Genomic DNA, 19,719 nt, shown 5'->3' with positions numbered 1-19,719 from the left:
GATAAAACAGCTGAACTCCGGCAGACTCATCCACATTTCACAGAATGTTTTGACTTTATGCAAACGAGTGTTTGAGAAAAAACTGGGCTAAACAATTGCTAAATAAATACATGTGGGGGGGAAAAAACCTTTCAATTTCAAGAATCCTTAAGCATTGGAGGATAAAGTCTTAGAATCAGCCTTGTTTCTGGGGGCTTCCTGCATTTCCTTTTCTGCTCAGAAGCTGCATAGCAGTAGGTCCGAATGTGAAAAATGAAAAGCCTGTGACAACTCTTTCCCACTCTTTCTTTCTCTTCCACCCCAGGTGGAGCTGACAGGCAGCAGCGTCTTCGACTACGTCCACCCCGGGGACCACGTGGAGATGGCAGAGCAGCTGGGCATGAAGCTCCCGCCGGGGCGGGGGCTCCTGTCACAGGGCACCGCGGAAGATGGCGCCAGCTCAGCATCTTCCTCCTCGCAGTCCGAGACCCCCGAGCCAGGTGGGACTTGCAATCCCAGCGCGTGGGTTGGTGGGCAGGACCTTTGCCAATAATCGCGCTCAAGTTGCCAGTGTGAAGAGACTATAAATAGGTCTGATGGTATTTAACAATTCTGTGCAGCTTTCTGTCCTGTGCAGTAATTAAATAAGGAAGAGATTTGAAAATAAGAAGACATTTTAATAAGGATAATCCGGAGATCTAATTTCAGTTGAACAGTACATACAGAAGGTCCCCGTTCCTTGAGTTTCTCGTTCAAATTAATGGAGGAAAAAGGTTCAGATTTGGAAAGCTCTCTTCCTCTTTATTGTTACCATGGCGAAATGTAATGCATTCATTTATTATTCAGCAAAATCTATAGCAAAGACTTTTTGAATATTAGCTTGTGGAGAATTAAAAGTATTAGGGGCTTGTAGAATCTTGGTTTCTTTCTTTTTTTTTTTTTTTTTTTTTTTTTAGTATCAGAAGGTACTTGAAAGATGTGAACAGATAAATTAAGGCTAAAAAGAAAACAGAAATGGCTACATTTTAAACTGCCTTTCCACCCTCAGTATTTAATTAGATCAATTGTATAGAGGAATGAGCAGAGGTGACATTCCTCATTGGGATTCCTTCCAGGACTCTTATAGACTTTGCATTCAGAATGTTCCCATTTTCATTGTGTTGTACTGATGATAATTTAAGTATTAGGGGAAAATCCATTTATAAATTAAACAAAATGACTTGATATCCATCAGTCCCCTAGTTCATCAAGCTGTTCAAACACGGGGAAGATTGGCTGGTCGGCCTGGGTCTTCCGAGAGCGCTGGTAATTAGATCTGCGAAGGATTTATTCTTTGCTGATTGGGGCTTTAAATTAATTGAAGTTCCACATTTGTGGTTTTGTCCTTTTTGTACTTTTTTAGAGGAGATATTTCATATTCTTGTGTGGTAGAGTGCTTGGCCAAGCAGCAGTGGTTTAAATGTTAATTTTTCTCATGAGAAGTTTAAGATTTTTAATGAATCAAGGCCTGATTTGAAGTGCAAAGTTTTATTTGCTTACTTGGGAAATTATTTTTGCACTCTCAAGATGTTTGTACTTTACTTGATAATGTTGTTCTAAAACAGGCTTGCAATACAAAAGCATTTTATGAAAGAAAAATGGAGAAACCCTATCTTAAGATTAACAATAACTCTACATACTTCCAAGAAAACACTTTTATTTGACCTGCTTAGAAATAATTACAGCATGGTTGCTCACACAGAAGGGAAAAAAAAAACATACTTGCCTCTTTTGGAAGTATTTTCATTCCATCTGGAATCAATCTATGTTTCCCCGTTTAAGTTAACTGCAGCTTCTAGGGCATTATTTTAGAGTATTGGTCAGCATTCTTCTCTGGTGAGCCCCATGCATGAGAAAAGAGTATTTAAGACTACTCTTTACTATTTAAAAATGAAAATAATTTTCTTCTGGGAGGTCAGGGGGAGTCATATATTCTTGTACCATGGCTCGCTGGCTTTACTGAACAGATATGTCAGTGAGATCCTTGCACCTGCTTTTGAGTCATTAGAGTGTTCACATCTGGGCATATTTGAGAAGTAGCACATGAAAATAGTTCTCTACTCTTTCATTTTGGAGTTGGGTTGGGAAACCTGAGTTGCTCATGACTCTTAAACAATCAGTGTATAAGAAATCAAATTTACAACCTTAATGTCAACTAAGGCCATGGAAAAGTAGACTTTGTTGCCCTGAATCACGAACTCTCAAGTTAAGAAGAATCTTCAACAATCCTTGAATCCAACCTCCAACCTATGCAACCATCCCTTTACAGCAAAACCAACAGAGGCCCTTCCAATCTCTGCTCATTCCTGATTGGAAGCCCAGGAACACACAAAGCTTCCCACTCGGTTGGTCAGCAGGTCTGATAGGAAGTTCTTCCTGATATGGAGCCAGAATCGACTTGGCTGCAACTTCTCCCCCACCAACCCAAGGTCTGCCCTCTGGGACCACATTTCAGACTGACTCCTTCCTCCCCATTACAGCCTCTCAAATACATGAAGTCAGAGACACCAGATTCTTCCTCCCACCTTCCTTCTCTCCAGGTCCACAGCCACCATTCAGTGGTGTAAGGCTAAGACCCTCACCACTTGGGTCCCCCTCCCCTGGCCATGCTCCTGTTTGTTGGTGACCCTCTAAAAACAGGGCCCTGAGAACTGTGTAGCCTCTAGATATATTCTGATGAGCACAAAGCAGGGGGACTGTCACCTTTCTCGGGTTAGGCTACTATACTCCTGTTATGCAGCCCCAGGTTAAAGCGGGTCCTCTTGGCAGCCAGACCCCACTGTTGATCCATATTGCGCTTGATGTCTCCCTAAACCCGTGAAGGGTGACTTGTCCCCTGGAAGAGGAAAAACAAAATCCACAGCCTGCAAAGCAGCTCTGCTAGGGTATCCCTAAGCTAGTCAAAATCAAACTGGTTTGAGATTAATTATAAAAACTCTGATGAATCCCATGCTTTCTGTGAAGCACCAGGTTACATAAAACAGCTCCATGAACACTGTCAGGACTCAGTTCTCACTTAGCATCTTTAATTCTAGATATTAGAAAAACAACATATATCCTTTACAGTTACTCTGTCATTTAACACTGAAGTGTGATTGAAAATTTACTCAGGGCTCGTTCCCCTGCCTTCCTGGCCCTCCTTGAGCCATTCTAACTGGGAAAATGCAGAATTCTGCTTTCCATGTTCCTTAACAACTTGGGCTCATTAGCGGCAGTCGCGTGAGAAGTGCGTCTCTTCCTTGATGGAGAGTAGACGTCTCACCATTAGAGTGTTAAACTGTCTCTGCCGTATGATTCTGGAGTCTGGGTGATTTTCAGTCTTTGTCTTAAAAAGGCAATTAGATTGACTGCTCAAATACTGAAAGGCAGTGTAGGATGCTACCTTTAGCTAAATATCTTCACTAATGCAGATCATTGCTCCAGGGGAATGACTTTAAAAGTCCACGTCAGGCACTACATCCCAAAGCGGCTTATGTTTCTTAAAAGCTGAAAGAATTTTAACAAGATTTTCTAATTCTTAATAACACGAAGGGACATTTTTGAAGACTGTTGTTCACTACATCATAATCTTTAAAACTCTGATAAAACACAGATTCTTGCTTAAATAGTGGTGTAATTTGGTTGGAAAATGGATATCAATATGTGGTGATTATGAAAATGAAGGGACTAGTAGGTATGGAATTTTTCAGAAGCCCCGATGTGTTCAGTGTAGCATTACTAAGTGACTGAAATCTAAATAACATTTGGCATTATAATAAAAGGAAATAAGTGACTAAACCAGCCTAAGAGGCAGTGATCCTGTCCCATAATAGGAATTCTATTTCTTTGACCTGCCAGCCCTGTGATTGTCTTGTCTTGAATGAGTCTCCAGATAATGAGACAGGGGAAAAAAAGCTGTTGACTGGACAGCAAACCCAAATAAATATTTTATATGTATGCAGATTCATTAATAGTTGATAAATATGCTCTTTCTTTTAGAGAACTCTAAAGGCAGGCGGAAGAAAAATAAATGGGTAGCCTATTTTTAAAAGTTATAAAGTTCTAGCATGCTTCTTTAGGGGCTTGAGTCCAAGCATTTTGGAAGAGATTGCTCTGTGCTTGGGTCCTGCCTGCACCCTTGCCTCTGCTCCTGTGGCTCCTGCAAGATGGCAGGGTGGGTGGGGGGCGGGGGGGGAGCGGCACACAACCTCTGAAACAAGATGTTTGGGTGGCTCATTTTGTTTTTGTAGATCTGCTTGTCTCTTTTCATCACTCTTAACGATTCTATAATTTTGGGGTTATGAGTGCTATCATTTTAAAAAACAAATCTTAGTGCCACATCTTTTAAATGCTTAATAAATAAGAAATCCTGGAGGTACTTGAAATTTTTCCCTATTCTGAAAGCAAAGAGTAATATTCCCTGAGTTAGGTCATCAAAATTGTTGTGTTTTCCTCCCTCTTCCTCCTCATTAAAACAGACTGATCTTTTCCAGTTGTAAAGCTCATGCCCATTGTGAAAAATTTCGAGAATGCAGAAAACCAAGTATAAAGACCAACACACCTCCACCCCAAATAACCACTGTTCTTATAGGTGTATGCTAGATAGCCTTCTAGATTTTGTTTGTTTGACTAAAATTAAACCGTAACATACATGCTTCTGGTAGCCTGCTTTTTCACTTAACCTCACAGACCGCTTTCCCTGCCATGTTTCTCACTTAACGTAATATTTTCTTTCTGTCTCCAGTGGTTTGTTCCCCACGAGCTATAACCATCAGCTCCCAGCCATAGGACCACTGTCGGGAGTAACACACCTGGGCCCCAGTTCGGGGAGAATTCAGCCAGGATACGAGGTTCTTGCTGCTTACTGAATGGGTGCGAGCTCACAGAGGGAGAAATCAATACTGCACTGGGATATAGACAATTTAGTAAAATGTGTGAGACAGTATTCTTGGTGAAGAGTGAGGCAACATGGTTAGCCATTGGCTATCTAAAGTAGAGGCTATTGTGTTTTGTCTAAACTTTCAAGCAGACCTAGCCTGTTATGGGAGGTTAAGATAATTACTGTAGTAGTATGATCTTTATGCTTTTACACCTACTCTACGTCCTGAATATTTTAAAGGCAAGCAAAACTGAAGAAGTTGAGTACTTGCCTGAATAGAAATAATCTTCATTTTCTACTTATGCCCCTGTGCTGTGGTAAATGGGATCAGCTCCTGATTCTACAGGAACTCAATTCCTCTGCATTCGTTAGACGATTTTCATAACAAGTGATATAATTAAAGGCACAAATGTTTAGGAATAACAACAAAGAATGTAAAAATTTATCTGAGGATCAGATCAATATTGTATTTCAAAAGCTGCTTAGACATGAGATATAATTGTATTTTTATGGGTGAAATACTTACTACCTAGTATAGGATTGGAGTAGGAGGGGAAGATGCTTTGATTTTTTTTTTTTTTTGGTATTGGTTTAAGTTTCCTATCAATGAACTGAATTTAGAAGTCAAGCAAGGGAAACCATCTTACTAACCCCACATCCAACCTCAGTCCCCAGACAATGTGACTGTATCTACAGCACTTTCTGCTGTACTGCAAATGTCAAACAGAAGGTGTAATGGATTTAATATTAGCGCTGGCCAAGGTGCTGAGGGAGCTGTTAATAATGTCACTCCAGTTATTGATCTGAAGCCTTTAAAAATCAAAGAAAAGTGAGAGATCCCCTACTGGGGAAAGGCACACAGTGACTGGTTTTTATTGCCAATATATTTCTACATATAGAGTGGCAACTTTCTGGAATTATGTTATCACCATTAATCTCTGTGAGATTTTTGGAGTCATTGTATGGTAAGATAATATCATGGAGACGGCTCCACATGCTAATGCTAAAAGATCAGGCCAAGTTCTTTTAGGCATAAATAGAGCTTGATAATTTGTGTGGTAATGACAATATTCAAGTTGTCAAATGATAGGTTTATTAGCACTAGAATTACTCACGATGACAATGTTAGACCCACAGGAAGTGTTAAATATGAACTGTATAGTCATGAGGATGAACTGGCCCCTCTTTTGCCTTTCTAAAGCTCTGAATACAAACCATGTCATGACTCACTTGAGATAGAAATCAATTCTGTTCCTACAATTAGTGTACCTTTTCAGGAAACTGCTAATCCTTCAATCTGAATGGCAGTTTGTATGCAATGAAATTCCTGCTTTCCATAGTCCCCAACTAATAAATGAAATTAAAATGTATAATTTATGTTGAATGTTTATCAAACTGTAAACACACGTTTAATTCCTTTCCATATTCATACAATATAAGCAAAGATAAATCCATCAGATAATGTATCACGGTTATCTCTGCTGGATTGAATAGGAAATGCATCTCTACTGTAGCTGTAGCAAAGAGCCAGACAAGTTCACGATTACCCCAACCTGGCCTGATTCCTGTTAATACTTGTGTGCACATGTATGTGTCAATTCTAATAGTCAGATAGCAGCCTAACAAAAAGTCATCTTTCCATAACCCAGAGACATCCTTTACACATAAACTCAGCTTTCATCCAAAAATTGTATTTGCAAAATGATGTATTTCCCTTACATCGCTATTTTGAAATGAAATAAAAACTATCTCTTGCCACTCCTGAATGAAGATGACACACACTCTCCAAAAACAAGCCAGTACTACTATAGGGACTGCCTCGCCAAACTCAGAATGCTCCTTTTGCCTAAAAAAAAGCTACCTTGACACAGTACCATTTTTTTCCTGCAGAAAGTAGGCTTTTCTTAAATGTCGCCTTTATCTTCAGCTAAGCTAAAACAAGATCCCCTGGAATGGCCACAGAAGGGAATACATTTTCCCAGTGCTTTCTTCTGGTATGCAAGGCCTAAGAGCACGTAGAACCCTAAGTTGTGTTTGCTCACATTTTTGTGTGCTTGTCTGTGTATGGTGAGAACAGCTGCAAAGCAACCTTGTGTGTACTTCTAGGATCTTGCCTGAGGGAGCTAAAGAAAATAAGGGGAAATCCGTCCTTCCTACTAGGGTCTGCTGGCCCAGCACCTGAGCTACGCCCTTCCAGGCCAGCTCTGAGAACGCTCTGCGGCAGCACAAGGCATCCTTGGGGGCGTGGTACCCTGACCTGTGAAAATCCCTGTTGGTGACTCACTTAGCTACATAAAGGCAGCCTCCGTTTAGTTTCCAGGGGAGATGCTGGATGGCACCCTAACTCTGTCTGCCATACTGAAACTAACTTTCTCTTCCAAAATTTAGATCACAGTGGTTGCAACTCAAAAAAGTGCAACTTTTATATAAATTAATATAACGGTATTTACAGGATAGCAAATGGTTTGTTCAATAATAGAAGCGTAGGCCTCTGATCAAAATACACAATAGGTTCACTCAGTTTATATGCAGCATTTTTTTCCATAAACCTTCTATTGAAGGTTTAGAAAATCAATTTTTTAAACCCATTATTTTTAAGTTGTTTTACCAAGCTTTCTAGGTCATAATTTTGACTTTCCTTTACTTATGGTAATAAGGGGTACATTTCAGAGTTTCTAAAATGAAACCCAAGACAAGTTGTTAATGGATGACCTGTTCTTCCGTATAAAAAACAACGTGGCTGTCTTTGTCACTGGATATTAACAAATTAAAGATTCTATTTCTATAACTCTTGCCTTGAACAAAGCACAAGTTATCTGCCTTCAATACATATGGCTGCACAGAAATTTCATCCCTGTCCAAATGATACCATTCTGAATTCCTCCTCTACGCTCAACAGCAGACTTAAGAAGGATCAGTTACCCGGCATTGACTGAGCTTTGCAGGGTGCACAGATCAGAAGAGGCAGAACCGGCTGGAAACCATTTCCACCCCTAGTGAGCAATTTACTCATGATTGCTTGGGGAAAATACTGGAAATATTGCTTCTGTGTAAAGTTTGCAACTTGCAGTTGTCAACTCTTTGGTAAGCAGTTATTCCCAAATATAGCTTTAGAAGCAAAGCATTTGCAGGCCACTGTGACAATGGTTGGCATTCATATTGCGCTTGGTGTATGCAGAGCACAGAAACCACTAATTACAGGAGTTAATTCACACCCTGTCCCTCTGAGGCAGGTCAGCGTGTTATCCTTATTTTACAGACTGGGGGAAATGATGGAAATTCTAAGTGGCTTGCCCCAAACCACACAGGTTAGTTTAGCAGCCAAGATTAGAGGCAAGAGTACAGTGTTAGGGTTGCATAGGTGAGAAGCCTAGCAACCGGAGAGAGAAAGGAGATAGAACCCTGGTAGGTACAGAACCAGAGGAATTTTCTCCAAGGGGTTTCTGAAGCCCTGAGAGCAACCTAACAATCCCCTCACACACATATTTTATTGGGTTAAAACATCTTTTGTTTTTGACTATGTTCTCTCACTTAGAACTAAAATCCTGCAGCTAATCCTTCTCTCCTCCTCCATCTCTACACTGAAACTCCTTCCACCACAATGAACAGTAGGATCTGAATCAATTACAGGCAAAACTCAGCCCTGGGTCTCTCAATCCCCATTAGCTACCTGTCTCCTCAGCCAGGAGTGCAGCCACAATTGTCTCTGTGCATTTGGCCTCTGCTCCACCTTGGCCACTGTGCGGCCAGGCTCTGTGCACCTTCTCCAGGCTCTTCCTTTCAGAACCAGTGTCCCAAGCAAGCGTGAGATGGAAAAAGAGCAATAGGTCATCAGGAGGTGGTCACGTGCTCCTGAAGGTGCCTGCTCGTGACATACAGCCATGGACATGGCTTCTTGGGACCCATGGCAAACGTCAACCCATCTTCTGTTTGTTGACAAAACTAGCCTGAGAGGGGACCTAGTTGTTACTAATTAGAGTGAATTTTCATTGAAGACCCAGACATACCTGGTAATCGGGATTATGTAGACTATTCAGTGACCATTGATTGTATGTCTGTCATGTGTCAGACATTAGACAAAGCACTGAGGAAACAAAGATGAAATTCCCTGCCTTCCAGGAGCTGACCATCATGTGAAGGGGACAGATCGTTAATACAAAGCAGGAGGAGGAGGATGACAGGGCACGGCGGTGTAGGAGCAAGGCAGCATTGTATTACAGGCCCCAGCTGTTAGCGGTCTTGGCTGAACTACTCAGGTTAAACTTCAGCCCTGAAATTCAACCCAGGAACATGGCTTCCTTGCGAGCAAGCTACTCTGACATGCCCAGACACACACAGACCATGACTGGCAGGGACTTTGATACATATTGTCCGGGGTGAGAGGGGGGTTGTTTGTTTATTTAATTAGCCTTTAAAAATACCTGTTACATGATACATTCACAGGAATATAAATTCATCTCTACTGATCTCCCTGGTTCTATAGGAGTGTTCTGAATGGGAGGGGCCCCCAAACTGCCTCCCTCCTACTCATACTGAAATTTCACTAACTGAAATTCAGGAAATGCTGGCTTTGGAAAATTGGCCCTTTAGCTTTTTCTACTCAAGCCAGAACTTGTTGCAAATATCCTAATAATGTTAATGATAGCTTTTATTACGTTCTACCTATATGTTCCAATTACATGAGTAGGCATGTTTCCAGTAATTTTTCTCAAAATGTGCCTAAACCAAAATTAGAGATGGTAAATGGCCTGCCTCACACTAGAGGCGACTGTGACCCTGGGATTTGAACTCAGGCCATGTGTTTTGTTTTGAGCACTTTGCTAGGTGCTTACGGAGAAGATAAGAGGTAGATGTGATACTTGCCCTTAGGAAACTGATCATGATAAGACTTATACACAGTCAACTATCAGAGAAAAAAGAATGCTAGTGCTGCTGTCCCCAGCTGAGGCATGAAACTGGCAAGTGGTGTAAGAAACCAGGGAGAGGCTAAATGATTGTGGGTGGCTTTGATGAGGAGAGATGACTTGCATGAAAACCAACCTAAGAGCAAAGAGGGAGACATGATCTTCCAGGAGACTCATCTCAAGCAGCAAAGTGGGAGTGAGGACACTGCCTGTAGGAGGCAGGAAGGAGCCCTGTCTTCCCCAGTGAGGCAAAGATGCATGCTTATTCAGGATGGAGCCAGATCTTGGAGCCCCTGGAGTGCCAGGGAAAGCATCTGAGATCAGTGTGATAAGTTCTGATTATAACTCATTCAAAAGAGCAGTGACCCAAGGAAAACATTAACACCCATAGATATCAAACCACATTTTGAATTCGGAAGGATCCTCCCTTGAGGGTCATATACAACTACCTATGGGCTCCTGAATCCCTATCCAGCATAACTACTAATATTCATCGCATAGTTGCCAAGTATCAAACACTCTACTAAGCTCATTTCTCACAAAATACAATGAAGAAGGTACCATTATTTTTCCCATTTTACAGATGAAGGAACTAAGAAAAGAACAAATTTTTTTTTTAACTTGGAAAAAGTCATACAGTTAGTAGTAGGTGGAGAGCCTAAGAATTGAACCCAAGTAAGTTGACACCAGAATTTCTCTTCTTAACCTTTCCACCAAGCTGTTCCTCAACATCCATCTATAATAGCTGTCTAACCCCTCCCTGAGGCCCCCAGCTTGGGGCATGCTCCATCCCCCCTCAGCAGCTCTGACTGTTAGAACAGTCTTCCTGGTGTTATGCTGATTCTTGTCTGCAGGTGACTTATGTTTACTGGACTTAATACCTGATTCTTTGTTTTTGTAAGAATATGAAAGATGTGTTGCATAGAGTAGACTAGAAACCATTCAAGAGGCCATTTCTTTAATCCAGAAGTGAGTGAGCAGACCTTGAGAATTATTGCAAAGGAAGAAATGATGATTTGGAACTAAGATAATGGAAAAAGGTAGAAATGTACCTTGTGGTCAGTCTTTAGCCAGGAGCTAATAGGTAATATTCTAGAAATTACACAAGTCTCAAGCTTTCAAATGAGTAGAATTGATGACACCATCTGTCCACTCTCATTTTTTTTTATCAATTGGTAATAAAATCTTGAAATATTTGAAAATTATAAATTGCATATGCTATTTATCATGAAATATTAAGATACAAATTTCCTTAAGATTCAAAGCTGTTCCTCCTTATGGTTTATTAAAGCGTATCTGTGCCTTCAGTAAAATATAAGTCGGCTGATCAATGTTTCTCACTTGTTAGGGGATGTCCTCTCCAAATAAAAACACCACCAGTAAGAGCAGTGGTAAAATTTGTGACATAAAGAAACTGAAACTCTAATAGGCTTATATCCGAACTTATATCCAAAATATATAAAATATTCTCAAAACTCTATAATAAGACACAAAATGATCCAGTTTAAAATGGACAAAAGACTGTAACAGACAATTGATGAAAAAAGATATATGAATGGTGAACAGGTTCAGGAAGAGAAGTTCAACACCATTAGCCATAGTAAATTGCAAACTAAAATTACAATGAGATATCCCTATACATTCAAGTGCACAAAGATTTCATCCTATGGTTTCTTCTAAAAATTTTATAATGTCAACATTTAAATGTAAGTCTATGATCCACTTTGAGCTAACAGTCTTCTATTTATTTTATTATTTTATGATTTGCATATGGCTGTCAAATTGTCCTAGCATCCTCTTTTGAAAAGACATTGTTTCTTCTTTTGACTTGCTTTTGCAAAATTATTAACTAAATATATGTATGGATAGGTCTATATCGTGAATCTCTATTCTATTCCTTTTATGTAAGTTTCAGTCATTTTGGTAATTCCATGTATTTTAATTATTGCAGCTTTTTAAGTGTTAGAATCAATTGATATAAGTCCTTCAATTTTATTGTAGTGTTTTTAAAATTTACCTATTTTTGTCTCATACTAAAATATAAAATTCATGACTGCAAAGTCAAAAAAAAAAAAAGAACCTAAAACTCAACTCTCCTGTGTCCAGCCATCTCTTGGTTGACACTGGAGGAGAATTAAAAGTATCTGTTGATCCCCCAAATTACTGTTAGTCAAAATGAGGTAGAAATTGATTTCATTGATAATATAAAAATGAATTTAAAATTTGACCAATATTTAGGGAAATACTTTCCATTTTGCAGAAGAGGTATAAAAGTACAGAAATACCATAAGTCCAGTAGTCTAAATATAGAAAACACTCACTCATTCATGCATCCAGCCATTTATTTATTGCATGTACCCAGGCTCTGTCCTAGAATCGAGGATATGGTAGTTACCCAGAAGGTCCTTGTTCTCACAGCACTTTTATTCACATAAACCATCTAAACAGAAGGATTTCTGTTCAAAGACTTAGTTAATAGTGGTCTCCATTTTATAAATAAGAGGTGAATCCTTACATCAGATTGTAATGGACCAGTTGGGTCTTCTCTGCTTTCTAAAATGCAGAGCAACACGGACTCTAAGACAGTACTTCCCAAAACGTGCTCTTTATTGTAACTGCCCTGTGAAATGCTCTTTGTGAAAAGGATCCCCTAGTTAAAGAGCAGAGGAAAAGGCTTCGTTGCCCATCTTCCCGTTGACGATAAGCAATGAACATTACCTTAGTGAAGGTTTGACATTTGTGTCATCACTGAGTCTATTTATTTTGTTTGAACTAGCCTTTCCCAATTTATTTAACTATGGGAAACTTTTCTTTAGAGAGAAACTAACATCCCAGAAACATGTAATGAGGCCCACGATCTTGTTTCTGCTACCCGGGTGCCACCCCTCCCCGTCCATGCCAGGCTCTTCCTCCAAGTCACTCCTGCAGGCAGGATCGCAGCCCAGCCATGTGGCTCTGAGGTTGAATCATCCATTTCCTCTGATAGCTCTCCCAAATGTCTCTCCTCAGTCCTCGGGGTGCCCTGCAAGCTTTCCTAAAGGTGAGCTCCTAGATGAATCTAGTAATTCACTGAAAAGTTCCAAGACAAGACCTGTCAGCTCCACATTTCACAGTTTTCAAAGCAGCCCTGGGCTCTGATCGGCGGGTCTCACATCCCTCTTCCACCCTGTCCTCCCTGGTCTTCACTTAATAGGCAGAGCATGGACGTCTGTGGTTTCCCACTCAGCAGAGCCACACACCAGTAGATTCTGGTGTGAGGGTATGACTGTGGCTGCCCATTTTTAGTACATTTAAAATGCTTAGAGCAGTAGCATGGCACGTTGTAAGGGTTCAATGAGTATCATCATTATTATTATTAATTTTGTTAATAACTTATTACCAAAGTTATTCCTTATGGAAAGTCTGGCCAGGGCTTAGGTGACAAAGTTGGCTCCTGTGCCAACTTGAAAGGCTTGAATTTGGGCTACATTGTCACCGTGTTCCAGCTATCTCTCTTAAACAGCCCCAATTCTAGTCTCCATGGATCACAGTACCCAAAGGTGTGCTTCTGAACACACACACACACACACACACACACACACACACCTTGAATGGAGTCCATTTGGAAAGGCTCCATTTAAGGGGAAAGACTCTCTTGGAAATGTACCTTCCTCCAACCTTGCTAATGCACAACAGATACTGTTTTGCAGATTCACATTTTTTGTATACTCAGTTTTCTTACAGCATAACAGAGGTGCCTCATTCTTACTCTCAGAGGTCTATCCCACTGTTTCTGGATTCTGAACACCAAGCTCTGCCTGCTTACTCCCCCGTTTCCAAGTATCTCAATGCTGGTCTCCAAGGGTTTGCAGCTTCCAGCCCGGCCTATTAAAATGTGTTCTGCTTATGACCCAAAGATTTAGCTGCCGCACAGCATATACTATGTGCTTGCTATATTCTCCCTTTTCATCTAGCTGGGCCACGACAGTGTGGCCACAGCCACAGCATAGATTATGCTTCACAAAAAACCAAGTGATGCCGAAGGGAATGTTAAGTCTCTACAACCTACGGCTCCTTTTATTATCAAATCAGCTTTCATACACCCTCTGGTCTGTGCTGGAAAATTGGGTGGAAGCACCCAGCTATTGGTTTGAACTTTAAATGAGTCAATTTATTTTGTGTAGGAGGGTTTCGGTTCATCACTAATCTTGAGACCTGAAATGAGTGCAGATCTGGTGGAATGCTTCTGTAAAGGCAAGAGAGGTGCCCAGATGCCCTAGCCACAGGTCCTATATATGGACTTAAATAAATAAATTAAGAAACTCATTTCACATAGGCCACCAGGCAGTCATGAGATGTTAATGACTTTTAGTCACTGCCAACCTGGACAGAATTCAAGCCAATGACCTATGGGTGAAAGGCTCTATATATCCCATTACCAGTCCCCTGAACCATCCAGTCGCCCCTGACAAGGTATTTTATCATACCCAGTACAGTACGATAGTCCAGATTCCTATACCATCAGAAAATCTTCTCCTACTATATAAATGAAATTAGAGCATTTGAAGAATAAAAGAGAAGCAGAAGACCTAGCTCCTCAAATAAAGGAACAATTACATTAAAAAAAAAAAACCTTTTGGAAAAAGGCACACATGGCTGTACATACACACATATCACAGCATTGGGACTTTTTTCTAAAGTCCGATATTTTTTCATCATGTTTACTCCACTGCACATTTGATTCTGCCTCTGGATATTTAGTAAACTGGCATATCTTGGACTTTCCATTAAAAAAAGTCATTAGTTTTAGTTTAACATTTGTATAAAACTGATTCGGTAAACCCTCGATGCTTTCTTTCCTAGTTTCTTTTTAAGTGTCATAAATAAATGACTTAAATGTCCCACAAGACAAATGTTCTTTAATCATCTAATGCACTCATTTATCCTAAGCCTTAACCTTAGTCCTAAATTAAGTCTGTTGCAAAAACATAACTTCATCTAAAAACACCCATCAATCCTACATGGTTTTGATAAGCATAATTAAAAAACATGAACAATCAGACAGTTGTCAATCTGGGTGAAGCCCAGTCCTATTTAAGAGTTATTCACTAAGAGCCATATTTCATGCCTATACCACCAATGGAATTAGAAAAGAGAATGGCTGGTATCTGGGCCTTTGCTGAGAGTCTGCATTGTAAAACTGGGGAGGTGGGATATGGTTTACAAGAGTATAAAATGAAACAAAGACTAGACAAGAGATAATCCTCATTCCACATCAGATACATTCTGTTCTGTTTGTTTTTTGCAAACTATTAATACTTTGACAATGTTATAAATGCATTAAAATTTCATGATCATGTGATTTAGTAAACTGCATGTCATGCCTTTGATTAATTTTCATTTGTCCATGGTTCTAAAAATCTGTCAAAGAATCTGGCTGCTCAGAGCTCATACATGAGTAATGATCACCGAAAGGTTCGGTGCAAAGAGAAAAGAAGTGCGAGTTTAATGGAATAAACACTGGACTAAATTGGGTACTTAATACTTCATAATTAAGAATTCACATACTTTGGTGAAATCTCAGCTTTGACAGATTCCCAATTTAATTCTGAATTAATTCGAATATCTTGCATTTACCAATGGCACCCTTTCACAGTAGGGCAAAGATAATCTTCTCCTTTTTCCCCTGGCTTCCTTGGGTCCTGCAGAATTGTTACCACAGAGCCCCTTAGGGTTGTTGGATGCTCCCCCCTCCCCTCCTCCCTACTGGGGCTTTAAAATTTTTTAAAAATAGATAAGAGCATTCAGCAAATAGCCAGATTGAGAATAAACTCAAAAATTATCACCAAGGCCCTTCCTCTGCCACAATTTGTCAAATCTGCTGATAGGAAACAAATTCTATTCATAAAGATTTTATTTGGTGGGGGGGTACTCTTGTGATTTGGTAGCAATTCAATTATAGTTTTGTGAGATAGTGAGCCCGGAGAGGGAATCCAGACTGACAAGAAATATGACAGGACAGTTACAGAGTGTTTATGCAATTAAACTTTCCCTGACAATACCTGCAGAATGATGAATGCGTGGGCGGAGGTATGTGAGCGCAGGCAATGCCCCACAAGTATTGCCCATTTTTCATTATTACACAACTGTTCAGATCTTTCAAGAACAGCCTGAAGTGAGGTGGAAAAGAGAGTGCTGTTCTGCAGCATGTTAACCAAATGCCTCTTCTTTTTTTTTTTTTTTATTCCCTCCCTCCAACGGGTCTTGATGTGCCAGATGATAAAAGAACATCTATTTTAGAAAAATGTTTCAAAAAGATTAAGATTTACTCTGAGCTTGACATATATTAATTTTGGATACCAAAAGAGGTTTTTATTCTTTTTTTTTTTCTATCTGCAACTTTATATCACTTCCTAACCGATAGAACAGTGCATAATTAAACTGTTGGGTTATTCATTCTATGCAAGCAGGTGCAAAGGGCACTATAAAAGTAGGATTTTACTGATGGTAGATTAAGAAAGGAGAAACTTAAAAGCCTTTTGTAGGGAACCGCAAAAGCTTACAAACGACATTAATTTGGTTGGGCAAAGTCTGTATTATAGTGCCCCAATTGTATAAGGATATACGAAATCAGAAAAGTTACAGAATTTCAGAGCCTCTAAAAGACTTTGTGTTTTTCAGATTGTTAACAACCTTTATTTGGGGTCTTTATGTGAGATGGTCAGTTCTGGGGCTGATTTTTTTTTTTCTTAACAAGCATTAGATGTACACAGATGTCTTAAAAGGAGCTTTAATTTCATTTGTGTAGACTTCACCTGGGCACAAGCAGCAGTGCCCAGAATAAGGACTGAACCGAAGGCAAACTGAATTCCTTTCAGACCTCAGAGCATGGATGAGTCATTGTGTGGAGGCGCAGGGAAAACAGTTTTAGCCTGTGGCACCAAGAGGCAAAGGCCTGAAGTGAAACCCACGTGTCTTCCCTTAATATTTACACATCTATTTAAATTAATGAGAATTTACGTGGGGAAAGGAAATGAAATCTCTCCTGGAGCCATTGATTCATTCATTTTGACTTCTGGTAAGCTGTTATTGACATCAGTTTTTTGTTTTGTTCCGTTTAATGGTTGATGCTCCTTTGTTAACATTTGTCTCTCCTTTGGGGACATTGAAAACCTAGAACGTCTACGTAGACGTATTCAGTTGTTATGACCAACCCCCATTATCACTTCCTAGGGTTGAGTCTAAACCCAAAGGCAGAGAAGCCCCAGTTGCGTGCCCACCTAGATGACTGTCCTCCTGGGCCGAGTTTGTGGTTTACTGCAGAGCTATCCTCGTGCCCATGTGGAGAGCATTGTAAGTCACACCTCTAGAGATTATGTTTACGTGATCCCATCAATTTGGTCAGTTCAGTGACATAACAGGTCACTTTAGTACCAGCAAAAATCAGTTAGTCTAATTTGTGTTAATAGTGAGTTGACCATGCATTTCTGTCAAAATGATCAACCCAGAAATCCCATAGAAAACATGGTCTAAACACAAAATTCTTTACAATCCTCCCTTTTGCCAAAAAGCTGCACTCTGTTATATCCTCCACAAAAAGATCTGATTGTGTCAGATGTGATTTTTAATATGCGCTAAAACTGATAGTTCAAAAAATATTGTTTTCACATTACGTAGGTGTTAAAATTACACGGTGGTGTTCCTTTATATTCAAAAAACAAACCTAATCCTGTTAATTCAAAGTGAATAACAAACAGGACTAAGACTTTTTCCCAAGTTGTTACATTTATTCAACCTGCTTGTGTTTTGTTCTTCATCATATTTCCAAGTCAAATCTGCACTGATTTCCTTGTGGACCCGCGTACCTCTGACTAACTTAAAGAATTGAGCTGGGATAATTCACACAATTCCTCAGGGGTCATGTTCACTGTTTTTTTTCAAGGACATTTTTATTACAAAGCTGATGAAATTTGCATATTAATTCATTTCTTTCAATTTTTTAAGATTAAATGTTGTCAACATGTATCAGTGCGAGGCTCTGACAGTGCTGATGAAATGGGTCAGTCAAGCTTGAACATTTGGAGCAATGCAGCCATCTGCAACCCCCTCGCCCCTCATGGGGTTCTCTGGAACCACTGAAACCTGGTTTAAAAAAGTTTTATTCAATGCAGGATAGTAAAACATTATCTAAGAAATGATAGGTGTTAGTCTTTCCATTTATTCAAAAAGTGAATTTGACAACAAAATGGATCTAAGGAGATCCTTGCTGCCTTGGAGTTAGTGTTTTGTCAGTCTTCATTAAACTGCGGTCAGTGAATTCCCCACCCCCTACCCCAACCAAAAGTTTTACATTTGGTGAAAGGAACTCAGGAGAGAACTTGAGTTTAATGTTTCCTCTCCTGGTGAGATTTAACAGCTAGAGAGATTCTTTCAGTCGTATTCAAGCTAAGAAGCAAGGATAGGGAGAGCTGACAGTGGTAATATCTTATGTCCCAGTGTCCTCAGAGGTAGATCTGCCCTTCATTTTAGACACAGATGATACACAGAAACAGTCCTTGCTCACCTCCAAAGCCCTCACAAAATGGTACCAATGTTTACATGGAGATCTTCATTTCTGTCTATATCCAGCTTGAACATTAAGCTGTATTGATTTATCCAATTTCCTGACAGTCGAAATACATACTTTCATCAGGCCCTCTCAAAGGGCAAGACCACCTAGGTGAGAAATCCCTTTGAGTGTTATGTTGCATTTCTGTGTGAACTCTGGTGGCCTTTCCATCCAGATATTTCTCTTCTCTGCGTCTGCTTTTTGGTAGAAGTCTCTCTGTGATGTACACAAGGCCTTTAGTAGATTCCAGAGGCCTTGCAGAGAAAACCAACTGTCAGGCTGCTGCATTGGAGCAGCAAGAAACCCTGCGCCCACAGAGCTTCCTCCAGCCATACAACCAGCAGAAGTCCCTTCACAGCAAGAAAAGGCACTTCCTGAAGCTTGAGGTGCTTCAGGGAAGCCCTTCCCAAACCACATGACCCAGCTTTTCAGTTCCTCTCTCTGCTTGAGAAAGCCACCTCTGAAGAGCTTCTGTGCTAGTTCACAGTATTTATTTTTTTAAGTACCTTCTTTGAATATATAGTTAAATCTGGTCAAATACTAATCCCATTAGAGACTCAGATTTTCAAGGTTCTTAGCCTTTAGCGACACATGTCCACTGGTTAATTCCTAGTCACAGCATTGTCCAGAATACCTACAACACCACTAGCTAGAAAAGTTTGTTTTCCAAAGTGGAAAAAAAATACCCTGCATAGTAAGAAGGGAAAAACAGAACGAGATGGTAGCCTCCGAAATAGTTTTATCTTGATTTTGAATTAAATTCCCAAACTCATATTGGATTGAAAAATCAAAATCAGACTTCACATTGTCGAGTTGGAAAATGTCAGATATGAAATATTTAAACTGTGGAATACAGTCTTCGACTTTGGGTTATAAAACTTTAATTTTGTGAGTTGGTAGCACTCCGATAGTTCAATATTTTTAATTCTACAAATCCATGTTTATTAACTTTCAAGGTTTAAACAGTATCACCAAGTCTATTGAAACTAAATTATTCTGACTTGTGAGGGCTACAGGGTAGCTGTAATTTGTTTTCTATTTCTACATAAGTGACAAAGACAAAAGAAAGAACAAATAAAAGGCATTGATTGCCACACAAGCCCTTTTTATACTTTCAAAATGACCTAAATTCTAGCTGATGACTAAAACAAAGGTTCAAGCCTGCAGTTTTAATTGTGGAGTTATCAGGCATAAGTCAGGTAGCACTTAATATAGGGTTACCCCTATGTTGTTAAAAAACAACTTCCATAATATTACTGCTGGGGAGTTACCTGTATTCTTCTCAAAGAAGAAACATAGGTTTATTTTTTTTTTAATCTCCTCTTTATTTAGGAAATATGAGCTCTGTCTCC

At 39.8% G+C, this 19,719-nt stretch overlaps 1 protein-coding gene across 6 annotated transcripts in view; it reads left to right on the top strand.

The window, feature by feature from the left end:
* The window catches only part of NPAS3 (neuronal PAS domain protein 3), a 794,663-nt gene that overhangs the window by 673,010 nt on the left and 101,934 nt on the right, over nt 1–19,719 (top strand). For all 6 annotated transcript variants that reach the window (XM_074365668.1, XM_074365666.1, XM_074365667.1 and 3 more), the window contains one exon: nt 305–479. In XM_074365668.1, coding sequence (XP_074221769.1) covers nt 305–479 — 175 coding nt within the window. The remainder of the gene's footprint in view (nt 1–304; nt 480–19,719) is intronic.

Source organism: Camelus bactrianus, chromosome 6 (genome assembly GCF_048773025.1).
Source record: "Camelus bactrianus isolate YW-2024 breed Bactrian camel chromosome 6, ASM4877302v1, whole genome shotgun sequence".
NCBI classification, from domain to species: domain Eukaryota; kingdom Metazoa; phylum Chordata; class Mammalia; order Artiodactyla; family Camelidae; genus Camelus; species Camelus bactrianus.
Note: the sequence above shows the minus strand (reverse complement) of the source record. Positions and strands in the feature narration are given on the sequence as shown.